Source organism: Bombus pascuorum, chromosome 1 (genome assembly GCF_905332965.1).
Source record: "Bombus pascuorum chromosome 1, iyBomPasc1.1, whole genome shotgun sequence".
Taxonomy (NCBI): domain Eukaryota; kingdom Metazoa; phylum Arthropoda; class Insecta; order Hymenoptera; family Apidae; genus Bombus; species Bombus pascuorum.
In genome coordinates, this window is record NC_083488.1 from 30,172,916 (window position 1) to 30,199,890 (window position 26,975).

General features: G+C 30.0%; 4 protein-coding genes across 5 annotated transcripts; 2 read left to right on the plus strand and 2 right to left on the minus strand.

Moving 5' to 3' along the window:
* Positions 1–107: 107 nt before the first annotated feature.
* On the minus strand, positions 108–2,610 carry LOC132909804 (T-complex protein 1 subunit gamma). Its single transcript, XM_060964911.1, has 4 exons — positions 2,428–2,610; positions 2,271–2,332; positions 790–1,927; positions 108–701 (listed from the first exon to the last, which is right to left on the minus strand). The coding sequence occupies exons 1-4, from the start codon at positions 2,462–2,464 to the stop codon at positions 286–288; spliced, it is 1,653 nt and encodes a 550-aa protein (XP_060820894.1). The 5' UTR covers positions 2,465–2,610; the 3' UTR covers positions 108–285.
* A 746-nt stretch (positions 2,611–3,356) lies between these two features.
* On the plus strand, positions 3,357–7,422 carry LOC132915638 (phosphatidylinositol 3-kinase catalytic subunit type 3). 2 transcript variants are annotated; one of them, XM_060975476.1, is made up of 10 exons: positions 3,357–3,526; positions 3,810–4,004; positions 4,081–4,510; positions 4,626–4,721; positions 4,933–5,484; positions 5,554–6,029; positions 6,097–6,285; positions 6,368–6,543; positions 6,610–6,684; positions 6,859–7,422. In XM_060975476.1, the coding sequence occupies exons 1-10, from the start codon at positions 3,453–3,455 to the stop codon at positions 7,257–7,259; spliced, it is 2,664 nt and encodes an 887-aa protein (XP_060831459.1). In that variant the 5' UTR covers positions 3,357–3,452; the 3' UTR covers positions 7,260–7,422. The 2 variants fall into 2 exon arrangements, with proteins under 2 accessions (XP_060831459.1, XP_060831463.1); XM_060975480.1 differs by having other exon boundaries at positions 3,400–3,539.
* A 278-nt stretch (positions 7,423–7,700) lies between these two features.
* LOC132915466 (mucin-17-like) lies at positions 7,701–20,920 on the minus strand. Its single transcript, XM_060975287.1, has 3 exons — positions 19,486–20,920; positions 19,224–19,300; positions 7,701–18,995 (listed from the first exon to the last, which is right to left on the minus strand). Exons 1-3 carry the CDS (start codon positions 19,659–19,661, stop codon positions 9,781–9,783), a joined length of 9,468 nt encoding a protein of 3,155 aa, XP_060831270.1. The 5' UTR covers positions 19,662–20,920; the 3' UTR covers positions 7,701–9,780.
* A 1,102-nt stretch (positions 20,921–22,022) lies between these two features.
* On the plus strand, positions 22,023–24,800 carry LOC132909832 (G kinase-anchoring protein 1-like). The gene is made up of 7 exons (XM_060964950.1): positions 22,023–22,157; positions 22,301–22,468; positions 22,752–22,820; positions 23,094–23,343; positions 23,412–23,669; positions 23,743–23,897; positions 23,982–24,800. The coding sequence occupies exons 2-7, from the start codon at positions 22,310–22,312 to the stop codon at positions 24,012–24,014; spliced, it is 924 nt and encodes a 307-aa protein (XP_060820933.1). The 5' UTR covers positions 22,023–22,157; positions 22,301–22,309; the 3' UTR covers positions 24,015–24,800.
* Positions 24,801–26,975: the final 2,175 nt, after the last annotated feature.

Below are 26,975 nucleotides of genomic sequence, written 5' to 3' on the forward strand. Positions count from 1 at the left end.
ATCATATTATTATTTTGCTATATATTGAACATGCACCGAGACAGTTTATAAAACATTGTTGATACCGATAGGGAAATAAACTACTGAAAACAATATATAAATAAATATAATATTTGCATCAATTTTTAATACCTTAAAGTATTTTTATTATTATGAAAATGCATACAGACAGGCAAATAATGCTTCTCATAAACATGAATTAAGTTTTAATAAAATTATCATGAGTATGAATTATGAAATGTTAACAAATAAAAGCTTTGCAAGTGCAATATAAATTCATTGTTTTTAATCTTTCATAGATTCTTCTGAAACTTGTGCAGGTTGACCAGGCTCATTATCTGATTTCTTCTTCTTGCTTCCTGATACAATATCATCAATTCTTAACAGCAAAATAGCAGTTTCAATAGCTGTTTTATATGTTTGCAGTTTCACAGATAGAGGCTCCCAAATTCCACGTTCTTTCATATCTACCAATTGACCAGTTTCTCCATCAATACCCCATGTCATTCCTTCAGTGGCATGTTTTGCCCGTAATGCAGTCAAGGTTCTGATAGTATTTGCTCCACAATTTTGTGCAAGCGTTCTTGGAATTATTTCTAATGCTTGTGCCACTGCTTTATAAGGCCATTGCTCTATACCTGCAAGTCTTGCTGCTTTTTCTGTTAGAAGCCTTGATACTGCCATTTCCACAGCTCCTCCACCTTTATATATAAGAATACAAATACAATATAATAATACATATTTTAAATGCGCGTTTGTGTATTATGCTATTTTAATAATAAATATTACCTGGTACTAATTTAGGTTCAATAAGAAGATTTCTTGCAACATGAAGAGCATCTTGTAAGTTTCTTTCAGTTTCATTTAACACATCTTTACTGGCACCTCTCAAAATTATAGTGCATGCTTTAGGATCTTTACATTCTGTAATAAAGCAAAAGTATTCATCCCCAAGTTTTTTAATTTCAAAAAGACCAGCTCTAGTACCAACATCTTCCTCTCGTAATTCTTCTGTACGATTAACAACAGTTGCACCACAAGCTCTTGCAATTCTGTTAATATCACTTTTCCTCAATCTACGGATAGCAGAAATTCCAGCTTTGACAAGATAATGTTGTGCTAAATCTGATACTCCTTTTTCAGTGATTATTACATCTGGTTTTACAGATATAATATCTTCACACATTTTCTTAACAAACTCCTCTTCCAATTCTAAAATCCTGGTAAAATCTGTATCTTTCATTATTTCTATATTAGTTTGAGATTCTCCTTTTTTGTATTCTAAGGAACAATCCAATAGAACTATTCTTGGATTCTTAATATATCTTTTCATTTTTGGATGAGTAACATCCTTATTGAACATTACTCCTTTAAGAACAGTGCTATCCTCAATAGTGCCACCAGGAATTTTTTCCACCTTTGCATAACGCTTTATATCTATTTCTTTTCTACCATTCTCTTCAAGCATTACAGTATAAACTGCATCTAAAGCAATTTGACATGCTAATTCACACCAACGTCCAATAAATTTAGTACCCACACAGGAATTAATGACCTGAATCAATTTGCTTCTATTGTTGCAATCCAGATCTATGCTGACTTGTTCATTGAGAATGGCCACCATATCTTCCAAAGCCTGGCGAAATGCTCTTATTATAATTGTAGGATGCATATTTTGCTCAAGAAAAGGTTCAGCAGTAGCTAAAATTTCCCCTGCCAATACAATAACCGATGTAGTGCCATCCCCAACTTCTTCATCTTGAGTTCTAGCTATTTCTATCATAGATTTTCCAGCTGGATGTTGTACCGTTATTTCTCGTAATATAGCATTTCCATCATTGGTCATAACTATACCTCCCATTGGATCCATCAACATTTTTAACATTGCTTGTGGTCCCAAACATGTTCGAATAACATCTGCGATGGCCTTTATAAAAAGATACAACATTTAAAAATTCGTAGATTCATGTTAAATGTAAAAATAAATTTATTTAAATTTATTTTAAAAAACACCTAAATATGGAAATAATGTAGAATTATTCACATTCATTCTCAATTCTAAAGACATTTATTTAATATTTGATATATAAATTTTACTCCGACCTTACTTGCCATAAATGTTATAAATACTACATTTTATATTATTACGTAGCATTTTTATTTTTCGTAATGAAAGTTATTCGTATAGAATATACACGTGGGCGTACAGATATTTAATGAAGGCCTTAAAAGGCAAATATGTACGTAAATTATGCATCATACAGACTCACCTTTCCAGCTTGTATATTTTCTCTCTGAACTTTTCGACCGGTATCCCTTTTCGTGTTTTGACCTGCAATAATCAAAGCACACGACATAACGAAATAAATTTTTCTTAATCTCACTATTGAAATAAATGAAAATCAAAATCGTAATTGTTTTACATACTCAATACTACGATCGGAGCAGCCCCTGATCCAAACATTTTTCTTCAATTACTGTAGGAGTAAAATACTGTGACAAAAAATGATAGTTAAGTATACGCCTGACTTTTCCAGAAGAAAACGAAAGACGAGAACTCGTAATAATTGGTTAGAAATGGGAATGACGATTGAAGAATATTCCTAGAATGAAATATAGTTCAGTAAAATGGGTATTGCCAACAAAAATGTGAAATGTCCCTATGATTGCTTTTGCCAAAGAAGAATTTCTTCCCAGCTTTTGCTTTTATTAAAATTTTTTTAATTCACAGTAATATAAAAACAGGAATAAAATAACTACTTGCTTTTCATTCAAGTAATACTATATGTATTTCAATAATAAATATTTATATTAAAATATTATGTTTTATGATTTATTTATCTGTCAAAGTACAACAAGACTGGAAGAATAAGAAACATTAACAAAAACATATCATGTATTGATGGTGAAATAAATAACGATAAAAAATGATAATATTATAATAAAAATATATTTTCCAATATCTTTATTTCATAATACTTGTATAATATCTTTAATATTTGATAAAAAAAGATAAATCTTTATTGTTAGTATATTTACAACAAGATTAGAAGTAAAATTAAAAGGTACGCTTTAAGATATAAATTATGTATTTTATACACTATTTATACAGATTTTGTGTGATACTATAATTTTGTTTACAAATGGTAAGTTGCCTACTTATAAACGAAAGCATGAAAGTTATGATATAACTTTCTGATTAACAATCGATAATATAAAAATTGCAACACCTGTTACCATAACTTTTTATATTACTAAAAATACTATAGATGACTCTATTAGGAAATATTTATACCTATATATGTTATGTACATACATATATCTACATCCCTATGGTAGCAATATTCCTTCATGCAGTATGGTATATATACTGATGTATTAAGCTTAATAGACGCGGCAGAATGATGGAAAATGTGAAGTAGAGAAATATGTTATCTTTGTAATTTCATAAAATGATGGAAGATATTAATGATAAGTTTTTCTACGTGTATAGTTCTTCATTAGACACGAAAATACAAATTAAAATGTAAGATTTAATTGTAAGTGTGAAATGTAATAAGTGTCAGTATCAGCTGCTATCAGGTTACCATAATAAATATTCCATAATGTATCTCCCCGATAAAAACAGGTGGACTACTGGTAGTACCATAAAATATAAAATAATCCGATTACAAATTCTAATTTAAATATAGTACAGACAATCAAATATTTCATTGCAGATTATCTGGATCTTTTAATTAAAATGCCATATGAATACATATCAATTTTAATGTAAATTATTCTAATATAGTACATTTTCCTTTTCATAGAGGAACATTAGAAGGAAAAAGACAACGACCAGAATATGATAAATTGCTTATAGACCCTATGTTGAAATACTCTGGTCTATATGGAACCAATGGAGGACGTGGGGATTTAGCAGCTTCTTTACAGGTGTGGGCTGGTGGTAGACCACTTGCTTTACCAGTTCATACAGCATATAAACATTTCACATCACGTTGGAAGTATGTATTATTGTTTTGGAAGTATGGTGGCAATATTTTTTTAAAATACGTGTAATATATATATAAATTTTTTTAGTTGGAATCAATGGGTAAATCTACCTATTTCTTATTCTGATCTACCACGAGATGCTCAATTATGTATAAGTTTATATGATTGTGCTGGACCTGGTAGAAAATTACCAGTTGGTGGTACAACAATATCTTTATTTGGAAAACATGGAGTATTTCGTCAAGGAATGCTAGACCTTATAGTGTGGCCTGGAGTAGAAGCAGATGGTAATGTACTAACTAGTACACCAGGAAAAACTAGAGATCATGGAAAAGAACAAATGCAACGATTAGCAAAACTTGTCAAGAAGCACAGAAATGGTCAAGTGAATAAAGTTGACTGGCTGGACCGACTAACATTTAGAGAAATTGAGTTAATTAATGAAAGAGAGAAAAGAGCATCTGAATACTTGTACTTAATGATTGAGTTTCCTGAAATTACTATGGATGGAATACAGGTATGAAAAACTTCAAATTTAAGTGCTGTAGGCTATTATATAATTATTATTTATAATTTTATTATAAATTTTATTATTAACCTAAATATTTTTAATATTTTATATATATTTATAGTACTCTATAGTGTATTACGAAAAAGATGGGGATGAAGTTGTTCAACATAGATCACAACCAGATGTTGTAACTTTGCCCGATTATGAAATTTTGCAAGTAAGTATAATTACAAACTTTTATACAAAATATACAATAGATTTCAACTTTATGATTATTATCATAAAAGCTATAAATATTTCCAGGGAAGAAAGAAGATAAAGAAGTTAGTTCTCATTATTTGGTTTACCCTTAAATAATTATCTTATATATATATCTATGTGTAGTATATGTATAATTCTTATATTCATTCATATATTTTTATTGTTAGGAAAATCTTGTGGAAGCAAAACATCATAAATTGGCTCGAAGTTTACGAAGCGGTGGCCATACTCGAGAATTAAAACCAACTTCAAATGTTCGTGATGCTTTAAACATAATATTAAGTTATCCGCCAACAACAGCTCTTTCTACAGAAGAACAAGATCTTATTTGGAAATATAGATTTTATTTGTCAAATCAAAAGAAGGCTTTAACAAAATTCGTGAAATGCGTAAATTGGAAAGTTGCTGGAGAAGAACGACAAGCATTAGAAATGTTAGCATTATGGGCACCACCTGATCCTGAAGATGCATTAGAGTTACTTGGCCCAGCATTTACACATCCAGCTGTTAGAAGATATGCTATTACTCGACTTAATCAAGCGCCTGATGATGACTTAATGTTGTACTTGTTACAATTAGTACAAGCCTTGAAGTATGAAGATTTTGAAAGCATCAAAAGGGCACATCAAACATTAATAAAAGAAAAGGAATCTGAAAAAGTTGAAAGATTAGATAGAGAAGTACAAATTAATGATTCTACATCTACAGCTGTAACAACAGTAAGTAATTTTATAGTATAAACATTGAATTTCTCTAATTTGTTACGAATAGTTATACATGATTTACAGTCCAGTGAATCTGAAAGTGGACATTTCTCAGCAAGTCAAGATTCTCTTATGGATTTAGCATCTTTTCTGATTACTCGTGCATGCCAAAATACTACACTGGCCAATTACTTTTATTGGTATCTCTCTATTGAATGTGAAGATCAAAGTGATCCATCCACAAGTGCAAAACAAGATACTCGTGTTAAAGAAATGTATAATACTGTAATGTCAATGTTTTCAATGATGCTAGCACAAGGAAATACTGTTTGGCAAAAAAGAAGAGCATTTCTTTTACGCCAAAAAATGTTTATTGATCAATTAGTAGCATTGGTAAAAGCAGTTGCACGAGAAAGCGGAAATCGTAAAAAGAAAACTGACCGGCTCAGGATATTATTAGCAGATCCGGATCCAGCATTTAAAATAAATTTTTCCAATTTTGAACCAATACCTTTTCCCTTGGATCCAGAAATTTGTATCAAGGGAATTATACCTGAAAAGTATGTGCAATTCTTTCTACATAATAATGGTATATGGTATATTTATGTAATGTAAGTTATTTTTTAGAGCCAGTCTTTTTAAATCAGCTCTTATGCCTTCTAAATTAACATTTTTAACAACGGAAAACAGCGAATACATTGCGATTTTTAAACATGGCGATGACCTTAGACAAGATCAATTAATTTTACAAACAATTGCACTTATGGATAAACTATTAAGAAGAGAAAATTTGGATTTAAAACTTACTCCTTACAGGTAAAAGTTCTTAGAACAATCTGTCAACATATAACGTTATTTAAAATATGAAAAATTGCTCTAAAAATTACTTTATTTTTAGGGTACTTGCAACAAGTACTAGACATGGTTTTTTACAATTTATTGAATCTACAACAGTTGCAGAAGTTCTAGCTAGTGAAGGTTCCATATTAAGCTTTTTCCGAAAACATCATCCATCCGAAAATGGCCCTTATGGTGTTGTACCTGAAGTTATGGATACTTATGTTCGAAGTTGTGGTAAGAATTTTGTCTTCCCGAAATAATTTATATTGAATTGAATTATATAAAATCATAAAATTTCAGCCGGTTACTGCATTATCACATATGTACTTGGTGTTGGTGATCGACATTTGGATAATTTACTCTTAACAACGTCAGGTAATTTCTGGTATAAATTTCTTAGTTATATAAGCTGTGAAATCAATAAACACACACATATATATATATATATATATATATATATATATATATATATATATATATATATATATATATATATATATATATAAAATTATAAGCATTTCATAAAACCGAATAACATTTATATTTTAGGTAAACTCTTTCATATAGATTTCGGCTATATTTTGGGTCGAGATCCAAAGCCTTTACCACCACCAATGAAATTGAGTAAAGAGATGGTTGAAGCTATGGGGGGCGTAGGTTCGGAACATTATCATGAATTTCGAAAACAATGTTACACTGCATTTCTACATTTACGCAGACATGCAAATTTAATTCTAAATTTGTTTTCGTTAATGGTTGATGCTAGTGTACCAGACATAGCTTTAGAACCAGATAAAGCTGTTAAAAAAGTTCAAGATAAACTACGATTGGATTTGAGCGACGAAGAAGCAGTGCATTATGTACATAATCTTTTGGATTTATCAGTAACAGCTGTAATGGCAGTATTAGTGGAACAATTACACAAGTTTGCACAATACTGGCGAAAATAAAACTAAATCAATCGAGATAATGATTGTAAAGACTGTGTTCCTTCATAACTATTGCAAATATTACTATATTGTATATAATCTATACCATACATCTATAAATGTAACATAATTTATTGTACTTTGGGATTATTTTAGGTAATAAATCTTTGATAATAATAACAAATATATACTAGTACTTTTTATATGTTTATAACAAAAATGTTTAATAATTAACATGTCATGTGATCACAATAAAAAAAATTTTACTGCATAATATATGTGAACTATACATGTAAATTATATGTATGTCAACAATTTTCGTAAATTACAGTTTAAAGTACAATAAAAATATTGCTTACTAGTTTCTTTATGAAAATACATTAAATAAAATAGTAAATATATTTTTTTACAGACAAAAATTTATTGTAATGGGCATGTCCAAATAATAAAACAACAAAAACATTTATTGTATATATAATTTGTTACGTAAATATTTATGTATTTATTTTATCTCTTAATTACAATCGTGTATGTGGTGCACACTGTAGAAATAAAAAGATAATATTGTTAGTGATGAAAATATCAAATTGTTATCCATATAACAACGCATTAATGCTATTTTAATCAATATCACTTTATGTCACTTAAATTTGATTACTTCAATGAAGCAATTATATCCCAACTTACGATTGTACCAGAAAATTTTAATAGAAAATGTAATTATATTTTCCCCATTTCACAGTATTACATACTATTTATAGGTATAGAAACTTTCATAATATAATTGCTTTGAAAAATATATGTACATGTGTATTTATGTATATATTGATTGAATTCAAGAAGCAATCAAAGAATATTAACAATTCAGTCCATTTTCGAAAATTTCTCTGGCTTAATTTCTCTTCCATCAAATCCGATATATCATAATCAATAACTTTCTTCCCGTAACAGTAACATAATATATACATGCGTGATCACGATTGAAAACGCCGCGAAAAATAAAAACAAATTTCTTTTTGATAACATGAGTTTATAAAGAATATAATATAACCGTTTTTATATTAGAAAATGTTGGGAAATCTGTCTTGTTTGAGGGTTGCATCATTCTTCAAAAAGAATTATTTGTTCTAAATTATTAGAAAAACTATTAAAACATGTTAAAACTATTAAAAATATTCATGTATATTAATACGCATGTGTAAAAATTTGTTTACATATAAAATGTAATTGTAAATATTTCACAGGAATAAAATGATCTTGTTTACATTAAATCGTTTATTTCTATTAATCTATTTTTAAATTACTCCCCTGTAAATATTAACTCATTTCAAACATGACAGATCTCCTATTAAATTCTTTTATTCTTTACACTTCAGCACACGGATTATACATTATTATAATTCAAATAATAGGCTTCTTTATTTCTCATAAATGTAAACTATTACCTACAAATAAACAATGTATGTGTAATAATTCAATTCTTGATTCTCTTAATTATCTACACTTCTGATTATACATAAAGACTTTCTTGTCAGTAAATAGATTCATAAGTAGTGAAAAAGAAGAGTGAAAAACTTATTTGAAAAATTAAGTCTTTAAAGGATAATCCAAGAAACTTTCTATTTGAATTTTACAAATATCTTGGGACGTACATTACTGGTACTTACTGAAGATATATTGTGCATTTAGTTTTTATACGTTCATTACGACTTGTCATTATGGAGTAGTAGTAAAGTTTCATTGAATTATTTTTCCGATTCTTATTTAATTCTGATTATTCTCCATAAGAATCCACGATAATATACAAATATTTTACAATCATTTTGTATTTGTCCATATAGTGTAACTATTAAGTTTCATTGCAAAACTAGCAATAATTAACAGTTGTTACTACTATCCCAATGACAGTTTACAAAATTTTACAATATACACATTGCATATATATTGTATTTGAAAACATATAATCAATTTAATAGATGATAAAGTATTGTATCTAGCTAAAAGAAAGGAGAAAGAAGTTATGAATGATAATCTAATTCAATATATTGAAATGTTTATATTTTTTCAATATATTAAATAAGATGGATATATGTATAAGATAATATTTTTGTAACAAAACCATAGTTTTCCTCTGTAATTACATTGCTCACTTATCAAATTCTATGTACGCATATATATAATTAATATATACACATATATACATACATATTTATGCCCAAATGTACATAAACATTGCGCATTTGTGATAACGTGTATGCATGCATGTATGTATGTATGTACGTATGTATGTATATATATACACATATATATATATATATATATGTTTATGTATATATATATACACATAGATATATATGTATATATATAGTTATAAATTATAGTATAAGAATCTAATTTTAACTTATATTTAGTTATTTATCATCTTAATATTATATTTACATTTGAAAATAGACGAGTTTATCTATCAATGGCTGTAATGTCCATTAGTCTATAAAAACAAGGACTCTTTTTATAGCACAATGCTACTTCTCATCATAATATATTACCTCTCTGTAGGCCTAGTGGCTGGTACAGAACTTTCTACAAGATCGTGCCTGTCTATTGGTGAATTCTCCAATGTGTAATCAACTGGATATCTTTCTGTATATGTTGGTGTAGCTTCTCCTTGTTGAGTTAATTTTAATTCATCAGATTGTTCTTGATAGAAACTTTGTGATGCCTCAATATTTTGTGAGGAAGACTGCTCTGATTTTTCTATGTCATCTGTAGAATAGTAGCTCTGACTTGCTTCACTTTCTGGTCTGTGATCATAATAACTGGGAGATACGTTATGACTGGAATAACTTGGTGTGGCCTCTTCTGGATTAAAATAACTTTGACTTGCTTCTTGTGGATTACTGTCATAATAGCTAGGAGTAACTTCCTCTTGTGGATCTTCAACCAATCTCGAATTTGTTTCTTGCCCTACAGATTCATAATAGCTTGCTGTTACTTCCTGGTGATGAGTATAATAACTAGATGGTTCATTTCTATGATCTGTACTTTCTGTAACAAAATTCTGAGAGGATGTTTCCTCTAGGCCTGGCATTGAGATTGGAACTTCATAAGAAGTTGATACATTTTGCTCTTCATAACTAGAGGTTGGTACAGAATCCACATGAGTTGAAGTAATGTCTGGATTCAAATTATATGAAGATGTAGGTATTTCAGGTACTCCATTGTCATGGATACTTGTATGCTCTGCACTAGATGATGCAATATTCAACTCAGCACAAGGTGGAATTTCACAAGATGATGTACTTATTGCACTTTCTTGATCTGGATCTCTTTCTTGATTCTCAGGCGTTTCTGGAACATAGGATGAACTTGCAGTTTCATCTTCATTAAGTCCAGAATTATTTGTAGAAACTGAGGATGTGCCAATCCCATCTGTACCAATATCATTAGATTGAGATGGCATATTTCCTTCCTGACTAATTTCTGCATCCGTTTCTAAATTTTCTGGAATATTTTCTGCTTTACCAACTTCGTAACTCTGTGTTGGGAACGTCTGATCATCAATTGTATCATCAATAGTTGATCTTTCTTCTTGACTTTGCATTAATTCGTTAAAAGATTGGGTAGGCGCATTTGTACTTGCTTCTGCAGATGCTTCATATGATTGAGAAGCTTCATTTATCTTTGAATGTTCAAATGATTGTGTTGGTGGTTCTGTTACAATAGCTTCTTCATCTGTTTCCATAGGTTCGTATGTTATTGATTGTGATGGTTCTTTTGAATTTTCAGACTTTGTAGCAGATTGACTAGGTAAATCAGTGGAATCAGTAGTCATTGCTATTCCAAACTGTTCATATGATTGTGATGGTATTTCATGACTAGCCTCTGCACTTGTTTCTCCAAAATGTAATTCTAAATTTCTTTGAATCAAATCTGATTCACCTTGAGATGATGGTTCATCTCTTTGAGAATCTTCGGATTCTTTCATTGTATTTGCAGCATAAATTTTAGATTCAATAACCTCATCTATATCCATACTATGTTCATCTAAACGGTTCAGTGACTCTGCTGGTAGGATTTGTGCCCCTTCTTGAGCAACTTCTACTTCATTGGATGTTGCTGCTTGTTTTTCACATATGGGAGAACGGACTTTATTAGCAGATTGTTCATTAAAACTTAATTCTTTAAATTTTTTTATATTCTGTGTTTCTTGTGACCTATTTGTATCTGTTTCATTTGAATTTGAAACTTCAAAATTCGTATGTTCTTCAGACGAAATTTTTGCATTGGATTCAGAAGTAACTAAAGTATTATCATCCATTAATGACATACTATTTGTCATTGCATCATCCGGTTGCTCCATAATTTGTACATGTACTATATTATTATTATTACTAATTTCTTCACTTTGGCTACTAATTCCCACATTTGAATTATTCTCTTCCTTAGTAACTGTTTGTCCCAAGAGCATCTCTTCTGACTTAATAGAAATTTCTTGAGAAGAGTATACTTCTTGCAATGGTATTGTAGTATCTTGTTCTTCACTTAATAAAGGAGATTCATTTGTTGATACGATAGATTCTTGGGAAGATGTAGAAACATTATGAGATACTACCATTTCTGATGTTACAGTAGTGTCTTGCGATTTTACGTTTTTCTTGGAAACAACTGGTTTTGAAACAAGCATTTCAGAAACAGGTACATCTACAAAAGTCTGTTCTGGTTCCATTGATGGTTCTATAGTTGAAGCAAATTGCACATTTTCAGTATAGGTATCATCTATTATTGGCATTGAAGGAGTAGTTTGAACTTGTGAAGTTTGTAAAACTATATTATTTGGTATTGAAACTGAATATGAAACACTAGGCATTGAAATAGTATTACTCTGTTCACTTGAAGTTCCTACAGCAATATTATCTTCTAAGTTTGGTAATACTAAATATTGAGTACTTGCGGGGATTTCTGCACGAGCGATCTCTGCTGTACTTGGATTTTCCATGATTTCTCCAATATCTGGCATAGAATTACCAGGAATTTGTATTTGTGCTTCTCCCGTCGAAATATATGAAATATTAGGGCTTGTAATTGTTATTGGTAATTCAAGAGAAGACGGGATGGTTGTCACAGCAGAAGTTGGAGTTGACTCTGATTGTATTGGCAAATTACTAGGCACTTCTAAAGGAGTCATTATGGGTTGATTTAGAGTCAATGAAGTTTCAAGCACACAAGGAGAAGATATTGGTTCTGTAGGAGGTACTATAGTTGACTGCAAGATAGTCTGATTAATTAAACTTGTTTGAGTCAAACCAGTGGTCATTACGTTTCCTGTCGGATTTTCTGTTAAATTGATCTCTTGTTGAAAATCTGTATTTGCCAGAGCAGCGGCTAAAATATCTTGATTTGATGTGTGTATTACTTCTGAAGTAGGAAGACTTTCTGATATAATTGTTTGAGTAGTTTCTGTAGCACTGGTTTGTATATTTGGTAATACAGCATTATCAAATTGAAGAACAATGTTATCTAATGTGCCTGCTTCTCCTAATGAACTAGGATCTATATATAATGTTCTTGTGCCATCTGGATTTTGTGTAGTACCTTCTAGTGACATAAGGGTATTGTTATCAAGAGGTTGTATTTGTCCTTGTTCATCAATAGTCACCAAAACATAAGTTTGTGTTCCATCAGTACTTTCTGTTGGCAAAGCCATTATTTGTGGTTGTGTTGTTATTTTCGGTTCTTCTATTTTTTCTATTTCATTACCTTTCTCAACATTGAAATTTTCTAGTTTAGGCTGGTCCTTTTGAACAGATTCAACAAGTACATTTTCTATTTTCGATTTTCTCTCAGATTCAGTAGATTCTAATGGTGGAAGAGACAAAGACGTAGAAACATTTGTATTCACGTTAGTCGTAGTTACTGAATTCATTGCAATGTTCAACAAATTCTTCTGCTGTTGTGTAGTAGTCTTATTTACTGATTGGCTTTTTGTACTAATTCTTGTAGTTGCAGTAGTACTAGCTGCCTGTTTTTGTTGAATTGTTGTTTTAGATACATTTGGTACAGTAGTTAATGGTACTGAGACCGTTTGTTTTGATTGAATATTTTGTACAGTCGTAATTGCAGGTTCTTGTACTTTTTGAACAACTATTTTTTGTTGTGTTTTTTGCTGTCGATTACTTCGAGGTATAATAACTTTTTGTATAGTTGATGTAGATACAGATTTTCCTTTCTGTTGAATTTGTGGACTTATACCTATTGTCTGTTGGCTACTTTGAGATACAATATTTTGAATAGTAGAACCTTGCTGTACAACTGTCTGTTTGATTACTTTCTTTCCTTGTTGCACAGTCTTTTGTGCAGGAATGGTATTTTGCAATACTACTGTACTGCTGCCACCAGTTTTCATTTGACCAGACCTTCCTTGTGCAGTAGCAGACATTGGAACTTTTTGAGATTTTTGTAATATAGGAAGCTGTACTTTTTGTTGTGCTGATTGGTATTGTACTTTATTTCCTTTGGATGGACTTTTTGCTGCAATAGCTTTTACTTGCTGTCCTGTTATTGGTGTCAAAACTGTTGCCTTACTGCTTACTATACCTTGAGTGCTTAAAATTGTTTTGCCAGAAATAGCTTGAGATATGGGGGTCAAAATAGCTTTAGAAGTGCCTAAATTCTGTGAAGATAAAATGGTTGTACCTTTTGTAACCAAGGCTTTTGATCCAATGATAGTTTTCCCGCCTAAAGTAGAAGCACTTATCGGCGTATAAATTCCACCTTTCGTGAAAATTCCTTGAGATAATGTCCCCAGTAAAGCAGTCTTTCCAATTGCTCCTGAGATAGGAGTTAGAACTTTTGAAGCTATTATACCTTGTGTGTTAATAATCTTATGTCCAGCAGGAAGCTTAGATGTTGTTGCTGAAACACCATCTCCTTTCGGAGCAATGAGTGTTTTCGAATTTATAATACCTTGAGGACTGATAGGACAATACACTTGACCCTTACCTGTCATAATTCTTTGAACCTTGCCACTTAATGTTTTAGAAATATTTAAAGGCAGCATTTTAGTTTGGCCTGATTGTGCTGATGTTAATATAACTACTTTACTACCTTGATGAACAACTTGGGCATTTCCAGTACTTTTACCAGGTATAGCAATTTTTTGTTGCACACCAGTTTTTCCTTGAACACCATATCGCAATTGTTGACCTCCAGATGTTTGTACTACTACATATTTTCCTGATGTACTCTTCTGTGTTAAAAGAGGTGGCACTTTGTTTGTTGTTGGTGTATTTTGAAATTTTATACCTTTCACACCACCTGTAAGTGGTGGTACTAGCGTTTTTATACTTGTAATTGTAGGTTTTGCTTTAGTTTTGTTTTTCAAAATTGCTGGAGTACCACTCTTTTTCTTTGAAGGTGACATTTCATTTGTAGTTTCATTCAATTTGAACTGACTTTGAGTGGGAGATACTATTTGCGTAGTTGGTGTAAAAGATAGTGTTGGAATTGTGCTAGATGCAGGTATAATAGAAGATATAACAACAGGCATTTGTTCAATGCTTTCCGGAGTTAAAACATCTTCACTTAAAACAAATGGCATTGAATTTATATCTAGTTCCATATCTGCCAAGCTTTGTGAACTTTGTTGAATATATTTTTCAGTTGTAGTAGTTGCAGTTGGAGTTTTCGAAGTTTTTACATTTAACTGTTCATTTTGTGCCTCTAACATAGCAGCTGTTTCTGCTTCTTCAGCTTTTAAAACTTGTAACTTTTTAGTCAAAGACAAATGTGGAGATGTAACCTTTGAACCAGTTTTCAGTTTGGTATTTGAAGATGCAGATTCAATTTTCATTATTTTCGTTTTTGGACCACCCTTTTGGTCACATCTTTTTGTACCATCGGTTTCTAACTTATGTTTTACCCCTTTTTGTGGTAATTTGTCTAATAATTTTGACTTTAAAATTTGCATCGGTTCAGTCAATGTTACATTTTCAATTATTCGTGGCATTTCACGTTTTTTTACTGGTACATTAATGTCTGATGATGGGGAAGGTGTAGAAGTTAATGATCTTGAAGATTCATCTAACTTTTGCACATCCATATTGATAGATTTAGTAGTGTCTTCAGTAGGTGATTGTATCAATGATTTAGACATGATATTAAATTCATTTGTTGATGTAAGTTGGTCAACATTTTGAAAAATAGTATCATCCACTTTAGCATCGATTTCAAGATTTTGATCAACTACTACTTCTATACCTTCAAAATTGCTCATAACTGTGACTTGAGAATTGTTGTCTTGAGAAAGATTAGGAAAATTTTCTGGAATATTTGGATCTTCAGTTGTGATATTTTGAGTTGTCTCAGAAAATGTATTTCTATCTATTTCTTCTTCAGGCTTTTTCTTTACTAATTTCTTACCCTTTTTTCCTTTGCCAGTTGTATCAGAATCATTAACTATACCCTTTTTCTTGTCGATATGCAAAGTTTTTAAGAAAGCTTCCTGGAATGTATTTGTTGATTTTTCTTCGGGAAATAACTCCTTATCTTTCTTTAATTTTGTGCATGTATCTGGTGTAAATTTTCCTTTATATCTTGTTTGCATAGATGTTCTATTTTGAGCTTGCTGCTCACTTAATGTACTTGACGAGTCTGTAGGCAATTGTTCTAAATTTTCTAGTTTAGTTTTTTGTTCTTCTTTTTCGAATGTTTCCATTTCCATATGCTGAATTTTTTGATTTATTGGTATGGTTGTGTTTCCACCTTGAATTTTATTTTCTTCCTCTATTTGATTTGCATCTTTTGTAATTTCTACATTATTTGTGTCTATCTCAAGTTTTTCTGGAGCATCTTTCTCCTGCTTTAAAGAATTAATTGCCTCTGTATCTGTACTAGTTTCAATTGTTTCATTAGTAGTTAAATTTTTCATTTGTTCTTGTCCGCTATTTAATTTAGGATCTATCATGATTTTTTGAGTTTCATCAATACCAGAAATATCAATTTGTGATAATTCAAACTTTTTTATTTGAGATTTTTTGGGAGGAAGCATGTCAACAGTTTTTGAAGTATCTAATTGTTGATAAGAAGATGCTTCTTTCTCTGATGAAAGGTCCGGTTGATGAGAAGTAGGAGATTCTAGATCTTTTAAATCTTCTTGTGAAAGATTACTTGATGTTAATATACTTTCAGTTTCATTGTCTTTTGTTTTCTCATATTCAAGAATTGTACCTTCAAATTTAGCAGTATTATCTTCTATTACTACAGATTTTGTATCTTCAAGGACAGAAGTATCAGATTCTTTTAATAGAATTTTTTCCTCAGTTGATACTTGTAACTCCTTAGGAATTTCAATAGAAATTTGATTGTCTGCAAGTTTTGTATCTAATTCTATAAACATTTGGTTTTTAGATGTATTTTCAAATAATTCATCTTTTAATTCTATATTTGAAGAATTAACATTATTTTCTGTTGTATGTATGGTATTACAGGAAATTTCTATTTCTTTTTCTTCTTTAAGATCAATGTCCTTGCTTATTTTCTTAATATTTTCTATAAATTTTTTATTTCTTTTTGATTTATTTTTTATTTTTTCAGAAGATTTTTCCTCACTTTCAGATTGACTTTCATCAGTCTTACATATCATTTGATCTGCATCTTGTACATATATATCAGATTCTAAATACTTTTTATTTGGTTTACGTTTTCTTCGACCATATGAACGCTCGTTATCAGATTCTGATGTTCTTTCTATTTCAAATTTTTCAAATATTTTTGAATTGCTCTTATTATCCTTTATTTTTGGGCTTTCACCACCACTGGCACTTTCACTAGTATTAGCACGCATAGATTCTGATTTTCTTAATTTACTACTGGGCTTACGAGCTTGTGGAGTAATATTTAACTGATCGTTATTTGATAAGATTTTTGTAGAATTTGAATTAGGCACTTGATCTTGATCCAGCATATCTGCATCTGAATTTTCACTTTGTTCTGGAAATGTTTCAGCAGATTCAGACATAGCTTCATCTTCTGTTTCTACTGTAAAACGCTCAGACGAAGTTTCTTCAACTTGCTTTAAAGGTTCCTGTTTTACATTTTCTACATTTCCTTTAATAGTTGCGTCTTTAATGTCCGTTTGTTCATCATCAATAGAGATATTTTGTACATCTAGATTTTTGTTTTCTGTTAATTTCTTATTAATATTTAACGTTACGTTTGTTGTAGGAGAATTTTGTATCTCAACATTTTTTGAAGCATTTGTAGTATTTTCATTCTCAGCTTCAATCCTTTCAACTTCAAATATTTCCACAATTTCTAATTCTGTTTCACAAGTATTAACATTAGATTTCTGTGTTTTTTCTAATTCTTTTCCAGATTTAATTTTTTCCTTTGTATGTTCAAGTTTATTATTTGTCTCTTTATCATTAATTATAACCTTGTCATTGTTTTTATTTTTTTCTAAACTCTGCTCACTTAAAGATGACTGTATATTTAATCTTTCACATTCATTTGAACTAGTATTATTATCTTCATCTTCAGGTTTATTATGTTCAATTTCTTTTTCTTGATCTGTTTTTAAAGCTTGACTCATTTCAAATTCTTTTATTATTTCTTTTTTCTGATGAAATGCACGAGACTTTTTCCTTACAGGGGGTATGGATGGTTCTTCTTCATGGAAATCAAAACAAGATAATAATAATTTTTTATCTTTATTTGATGCAGTAGGTTTATTTTCGCTGTCAATATTAAAAGTTTCTTTTTCCGTCTGTGATTTATTAGTAGACTCATTACTCTCAACATCAGATATTCTAGCATCTTTTTCTAATTCGGACGATTGTTTATCAAACAGATTTGATTTCAGATTTTTCGAAGTATTAGTACTATCAGATAAAGAATCTTCTGTTATGTTAATTGTTGTAAGTGTTTCGGTTTCTTTAAGTAATTTTTCAGTTTCTGCAATAATTTCACTAGCATCTGGTAGTGTATTATTCTTTTCATTAAGTTCTTCTGATTTATCAAAATCAAATTGATTTTTTGGTGATGAATTATTCATAGATGTTGTATCAGTTGGATTGCTTTGATTCAAGCTAAGTTCTTCATCTGATTCATCTTCCCAATCTGCTAATATAGTATCGCGAATTTTAGGATCTGAAGTCTTTTTCTTTTTAGCAACTTTCTCATTTTGTTTAATTTGTTTTCTTTTGCCAGATTCGCTGCTGCTTTTATTCTTATTTGATTGACCTTTTTCTTTCTTTGTATATTTCCTTTTTGGAGTATCTACATCGGAATATCTACTTGTATATTGAGAATAAGTTTTTACTTTAGATTTTGACATTGGTGAATTTCCTGATCTGTGGCTTTTTATGTGACAAATGATAACATTTACTCGCGAGGAAGTAAAATTACATAAATGACAAGGATATTGTGGAGACCCACTATTATTCGGTGTAGATGGTAAGCTGCTAGGTTGTTGACGTATTCGAACTTCATGATCACTTTCTTTTAAAAATCGTGGATGTGTGATTTTTCGTACAACTTCACTACTATCGCTTTTTCTATGACCTTCCTCACGTTCCCGTTTCTTTTTAGGAATTTTCTTGTCTCCAAATAAAGCTGATATATTTGGCTTTTCTTCTGGAGAAAATTTATCATGGCTTAATATATCAGGATCTCCTCCTGTTAATTTTTCAGCCATTTCAACATCTCCAGGAAATTTGTCCATGTATTTGGATCCATCTTTGCATCTGCTTCTATATTTGTCTGTAAGTAATATTATAAAATGTATAATTTTATAAAATGTATAATTATACAAAATGTGCCAGGTTGGATGGTAACCTGGGTAGGAGAATGTTTGATATGCAAAAATAAGTAAAAAAAAAAAGTAAGTTTGAATGACCTCCTGACCTACCCTATTATATTTATTATTTTAAACTATATACTCACACAGAAGTATTAGAAATATACTATTCTAAATATAAGAAATATTACCTAATCCTTTCCTGATAAATTCATCTTTCAGGGTACAGTTGTATTTATAAATCTGTTGATAGTTCTTGACAAATTCACTGAAAAAATTAATAAGACATATGTATGTATGTATGTATGTATGTATGTATGTGTATATATATATATATATATATATATATATATATATATATATATATAAGGTATAAATATCTATCAGCCAAAAATAATATTAAAAACATTAATAGATTTAGTATATGATAAAAATAAATTAAAGATTACTTACTATGTATCTTCTTGAAAAAACTTCACAGCAGCTATTAAAGGTTTCTTTTGAAATCCATGTTGAATATCTTCAGGTAAATTGTGGAACCCAGTAACTTGTCCAGGCCACCAACAACCTCCAAGTTTCACCCAAACAACATCTCCATCCAAATAATTAATTTCTGTTTGCTCGCACATTTTAGAAAGATACTTAATATTATTCTTTCATAAAACCAGCATTGAAATTCAACATAAATATCTTGTATATTATCTATTTTTAGATAAAGTACCTCAAATAATAATTGTTCGCGTATTGTAACAATAAGAAAGAATTATTCTACTGACTGAAATCTGGTCTTAATATATAGTAACAGTATGTGGTTTTATTTAATTTGAGAAGAAACATGATAAATATGTATGAAAAACCATATAAACAAATGCAATATGCAATTGCCAAATGAATAAATGATTTTCTTAAGTTTATGGACACTTTTCGATTACGTTTCTCTCATTTTGTAAATTTTTAAACTTAAAGTACATATATTGATTGGTCAAAACGCTTTTGACTTCTTCCTGTGTAACATTTTACATTAGGCATAAATACAAAAGACAATATAATCACTAGAGTAAATCCTGCTATTGAGCCTTAATTAATATGTCCTTCTTCCAGATCTATAAATTGCACCATAAATATTCGTTCCAAAATCATGTATTACATATTTTATTAGAAATATGTGAGAGAAAGAAAAAAAGAACAGATAATACACCAACAAATTGTCGTTGTTTTCATGTTATGTTATCTTGAACAAAGTATAGCAATCATCCGTAGTATATAAAACACAAATACTTTTTTTCTTCAAAACAGTCGATTAATTTACAAGCACTCCGATGTTTCAAAATACGACAAATTGTTCACCCATATGCGCGGGCATAGATAAAAATGGAATCGGAGGTGTATTCGCGGGAAACCAGGAGCGAGCGTCGCTCCTCTCGACGTACACCGCTTCGTCGATCTTCGTTGATCTCGATGCCGACGTTGTCCGCGGGAGCCACGTCGGGCATCTTAGCCCGCGAATTCCGTGATTGGATATATTCCACACACAGATACACAGCAGTGAACCTTTATGTGTTCTCCCGACTGTTTGTTAAAACGACGCCGCAATAGAATGTTATAGATCCGAAATTGGCGAGCGTCCCAAGAAAAGAAGTTTCTCTTTTCACCTCACCTCTTATCACTTAGTCACTATAAACTAGAAGGGTTCGCAAACGTTTTGATAGCTGACCATGCGACGTTGCTGCGCGCACATTTAACCGCGAAAAGTACAAGCCAACCCCGAACGCAATCGACACATTCAACGCTCTACGTCGCTCATACGACATACGTACATGTTCAATTTCCCGACGTGCAACGGGGCTCTGTACGGTGGATGGATGGATGTGTGATGGATACTTCCTTCTCTCTCGTTGTTCGAGATTCTCGATCCGACAGTGTTGCCAACTATTGTATCTTATCTATCTCCTAACTTTCTACCAATTTCTACTTATATACATATCTTATTTTAGTAATTCTACAATTTTATAATTATTCCAATAATTGCTAATTGCGCTGAAATATTATTTTCAGGATAGGAATAAATAAACATTGTTGATTTTAAAAAGATTTTATTCTATATATGATAACGAAATAAAAATTATATAAAAGATCAAAGGTTATAAGGATTTAAATGCTAAGTAATACCTGGTAATACATGCATTTCTTATGGTTTATCATTTCAATATACTTTATCAATAGTTGCACATATATATGTGATACTTCGTATATAAATTTTTAATATCAATCTGATTTTATGTTTTTGATACTATATAGAATATATTTTTTGCTACAATTAAATATAAATATCATACTTTTATATATTGTATACAAAACGTAAACATAAAGTTTAAAAAACTAAATTTAGTGTATAATAAACAAACAAAAAGAAATACAGTTTAGTTGCAAAATTATTACGAAAATTTTTTACAGTATTATGAAGTATAAAACAATAACTATGATGTAAATATAAATTCAAATATCAAAATGAATCAACATATAACTTTAATAATTGATATGTTTAAATTTTGTACAAGTATAAAAGTATAATATCATATTATATTAGAGTTATAAAACTAAAATATTTTTTATCAGTTATGACATGTAAATTAAAATATATAGGAAATTAATTACAAAACAAGTTGCAAACTATTTAACATCGATAACGTTCCTTAATTATTAATATCGTTATATTGTTATATTGTAATAAACAGTAATAAAACTTTAATACAAATCAAGGAAAAGATTATAGCATGTATAAAACGATTCAAATGTAATATTTAGTAATTGTAATATTAATATGTAATATTTACTAAATATGTAAGTACTTTGAGATATATAATAGTAATAAATTTATTTTCTTTCAGATATAAGTACCTTGTTAAACTCTTGAAACTTTGAAATATATAATTTTCTTATTTTTATTTCTACAGTTGGTCTTACTGTGTCGCCGGGCGGGTAAGTGTAATTTCCATAATATTTTCCGCTAGAGGCGCTGAAAGTTCGTAATAACGTCTACTATTCGTTTCCGGTTTATGTGGTAGCTTAACATCGTTCTTCATTTTTCCTTATTCATCCATTTGTGTGCGATAAGTTATAGGCACGTAAGTCGTTCGTTTGTACTAGGTTATATCATTTTTTACATGATACACGATGTAATAACAGGACCCAATGAACATTACAAGTTTTATGACTATAATAATACCGGAAGTTCTGTAGTTTTCGTTATCAATACGTATATTCAGAGTTCACAGAAATGGCGACCGCCGTACCATCAAGATTTGCAGTTCTCAGCATTGATGATGATGATTGTAAGCCGAAGAAAACCCAGAAGAATGTTACTGCCGGTAAGACGAATCAAAAATCGAAACAACAGCAGCAACCAAAAAAGGATGACAAGAAAAAACAAAATAAGGTATGATACATGTAGTTTGTTTTTTCTTTTTTTTTGTTTTTGATTACCCGGTAAACGTCATAGTATTTATAAGTCATGGCGGGACCTTGTATTTTGAAACGAACTTCAATATTGATTTTGACTTTTAGTGGTGTATATAATGAATCTTAATATATTTTGAAATGTAGGAAGCAAATCAATTTATAATTAATAGAATAATTTAGTTCTTAATATCATCGTAATAATGTTCAGAAATTTGTAAAATAAATGTTTTATTCATTTTGCACTTTTTCTTTATTTATAGGGAAAAAAGAAAAAAACTAGTAGCAATGAAAATCAACAATGGGAACAATGGAAACGGAAAGATAGAATGGTAATGTATAAATTTTTTATAATGTATTTTGTTTACTTGTCTTTAGCTTAATGAAATTTTTGTTATAAATTTAATAAAATAAGTTTTTATTTGGACATTGGTACAATGACTCCCAACCAATTGTGTGTAATAAAGGACAGCACAGGCTTGACTAACATGTGTGAAAATCATAGTTTAGTTTTAGATATAAATTGTTAAAGCTAAGGTTTTGTTTCAGTAGTGACATATTTATAAGTGTTGTGTGTTATCACGTCCAATTGTGATTTCCTTAAGGCTGTCGAGGAAACGTATGAGCAAGAATTACATCAAGCTATCTTTCTGTCAAAGCTGGCTTATGAAGAGCAGCTTGTAAGTGCAGTCAAGTCAGAAAAAGAATCAAATAAAAAATCATGGAAAAAATCAAAAAAGGCTACTATGTCATTGGAGCAGTTCAACAATATGGGATTAGAAACTACTTCTACTACTACTACTACTACTCAAAATATGGTATTATCTCCAGAAAATGGTGATACCAAATCCAAAGGTAATATAATTCCATATTTTAAATCTTAAATAGATATAAAATGATTAATTTAGTTAATTTATTTATAGAATTAGACACAGAATTTTTTGAAAGAATGGAAAAGGAGACAAAAGAAGAAATCACAAAGGAAAGAGAAAAGAATTTATTGAAGGCGAGACTAAATAAAATCGATGATGACATTACATCTGCTCAGTTAAGGGTAGAGGTGGAAAAACGTGACGATATTATAAATGAATTAAGAAGTCAAGTAGAAAGCTTAAAAATGGAATTAAGACAAGTTAAAGAAAGGAATAAAAAGCTTTATCAAATATTATCCCATGGAGAAAGTAGGCTTAATAGTTCTTTACTGATAGTTTTATTATTATTGTAAATATGGTTAATTTTCTTGTTCGTTTCTAGTGAAAGATAAAGCGTCGGTATTAGCTGAAGTAGCAAAATTACAAGAAATACGAGACGAGTTGACGTCCGAAGTATCATCCTTACATGCACAATTAGAACAAGAGAGGTCCAAAACACGTACTTCTAGTACAGATGTGAAACCATATAAACAAACTGTAAGATAATTATCATAACGGCATTAAATTTAACGTAATTGACTACATATAATCGTGTGTTAACAAACTATATTTATTTTCTAGAATAAGAAGAGGCCCGTTAATGGAAATGCCTAAACTACAGACTATTTTTGTTGAATGTAAAGTACTAAACCATTGTGGTCTATGAATCTTAATTTACTGCTAATGACTTATCAGTTAACAGTCTCAAGACTGATGCGTAATCATTAAAACTTAAGATCTCATGAAAATGTATCACGTATTTGACTTTAAAGCATATAAAGCAATCTTTTAAGTAACGTATTTTTCAAACATACAGAAGTTCACTCAATGAAAATAGGGTCATATTTTTCTAAAGTGCATATTTTCATTTGTGATTTGAGTTTCATTCTTTCATAATACGGTACAAGAATATCTTTTTTTTATTCAAACTTTCTTACACAGTAGTAGTTGACCATAACTTTGCAGTCAAGTTTAAACGGGAAACTAGTACAACATTACTTCCATATTGCAACTTGACACCATAAACAAATGTCGTTATCTTCCAAATTTTGTGCGGACGTACGTCAGTGAGTATACATTATCTGAAGTATTTTGTAATAAATATATTCTACACCATTCTTGTTGATGTTAATAATTTCCTTAATATTTTGTTAAAGCTATCAGTGAAATTAAGATATTTTGATATTGTACATACAATTTAGAAGTAATATTTTATTCAGTGCGAACATTTGTGGACAGAGGATTAAAAAAGGAATGATTAAATCTTTTGTTCTATGAGACTGAAACAAAATTACATAAATAAAAGAATTTCAGGTCCTAAATGTATAAGCCATATTTATATACAAACTATCATGAATGTATCAAAATAAGTAACGAAAATATATTTTTTTCACAAAATTATTCTAGAATTAAATTGTATTTAACAAAATGATAAATGTTTATTTTCTAATATGATATTAACCCATACATATTTTAATTCATATGTCATTAATATATGTACTACAATATACTATTCCTATTATAGATAATTTTTTAACATGTTTTATTTTTAACATGAATTTTTATATATATATATATATATATATATAAGGTTTTTTTTATTCAAGAAGATATCTTTGAAATTATTGTATGCTATAACATTTTCTTCATGTGCCCTTTTACAATCTTCGATTACCGTCATTTCCACATACCAATTCTGTTTTTTTCGCCATTTCCACTGGTGACATAGCCGCTCTCACGATGCTAAGCTTTATCCGGATTATACGTACGAGTGCATTTTTATGGAAATTTTTTGTTCACTTTTTCTGCCTGGAGTTATTCCAGGCCCAGGCAAAATTTTTTTTCGACTCGCTCTCTCACTGGCTTCAACATTCAGTTCGATATGTTACACCTCACGTTCCAATTCTTTTTTCCGGCTTTGCTCCATTCGTTTCCGAGTTCACGTAAAAAAAGAAGAAAGGAAAAAATGGAAGAGAATTCGCATGTACCATGATAAATTTAAATACGCATTATACTTTTGATTAAAAGAACCCATCGGCTTAATCGTAAGCGGATAAACGACTGAATTTCTTTCTTTTATTTTTTAATATGTGAATTATAAACGGAAATGAATATTAATTATGTTTAAATGTGGAATTGAAAACAATATAAGGAATAGCTATAAATAACGTAATCAATCATAATCAAAAAAAAATATAAAAATATTTGCTTGAATGGGAAAATTACGTTTGATTTATTTTCAATTTGTTCAAAGTAAATTAATCTGTATCGTTTAGCATATAAAAATTATATTAGTTGCTAAATGAGATTTTATGGGATTGAATATAATATTTACAAGCAGGTATAATGAATTGTTCGTTCAATTTTTAGAGGAAACTGAATTGGGAGTATAACTCGAGCATCTATTCAGCTTTTGACTGGAATCTTGACCAATAAAAGGGGCATTAGCGTTAAGTGGACGCCTCGCCTACTCGGTCATAGTCCTGTTTGCTACAAGAGTAGAGGGTGGAAAATATAAAGGGTATAGTTAGCGAGAGATACAACTGAGACCTAAGTAAAAGTTACATACATCGTTTATTAGCTTATGCAATCATATGACTCTTTTTTATTCTAATTTGGTTGTATTACAAGAAATGAAAAGAAAAAGAAAAAGTACTAATATAAAATAAGCGTTATATAGCAAAATAGAAAGGAGAAAACTAATTACTTATTATACATAAGAAAATTAGCCCTAACAGCAATATCGCAATGCTGTATCTTTAAATTAAAAAAGAATATAGAATTAGTAAAACAATTAGTCGTTATCTTTTCATATTTTATGCAGTTTAAAATAAACGCTTAAGATGTAAATTTAATGTAAGTAATTTTTACTAAATTTTTTCATTTAAAATTCTAAACTAGATATATATAAACTCAGAATGGTATAATAAATAATTAGCTGGACAAATATTATTTCGTAGTCGATTCGATCAATCTAATTTATCATTATGATATCGATGTTGTGAAAAAGTTTGTTCTTCGATAAGTAAAAGTTGATGGTTTCGAACCCGTCGCTGCCGAGAGAAAGGAAATACGTGCGGGAAAAAGACAGGTAGAGAAAGAGAGAGCATGGCAAAGGGTGGGTTTTAGGACGTGAGATGGTAAAGGGGGTGACAGTGGGGATTCATTATCTGACAGTCTATTGTCATTCCTGCGGGCTGAGATTTTGCTCGGGCCAAGAGCATCTCTGGTATATGTCTGTGTACATATTATGCATGTATGTATGTAGTGATACGCGATATCTGCCATCAGAAACGCGTTTGAAAAGTCAGACATTTCCTTCAGTTCTTTTTCGCCTCGTATCATTAGATACGTTCTGGTCAAAGATCTGTAATATCTCTTATTAAAGAACTTGACATTTTACAGAAAATATTAAGTTCTAAAAAAAAAAAAGATGTAAAATAGTCTTGCCTGACTTAGCTTTACTGATTGGTATTAAAATAAAACGTGTTAAAAGTATGACAAGATTAATGTTCTACGTTTTAGTGGAATTATTGGTTCGCACAAATTTAACGATCTATTATACAAGATTATTTA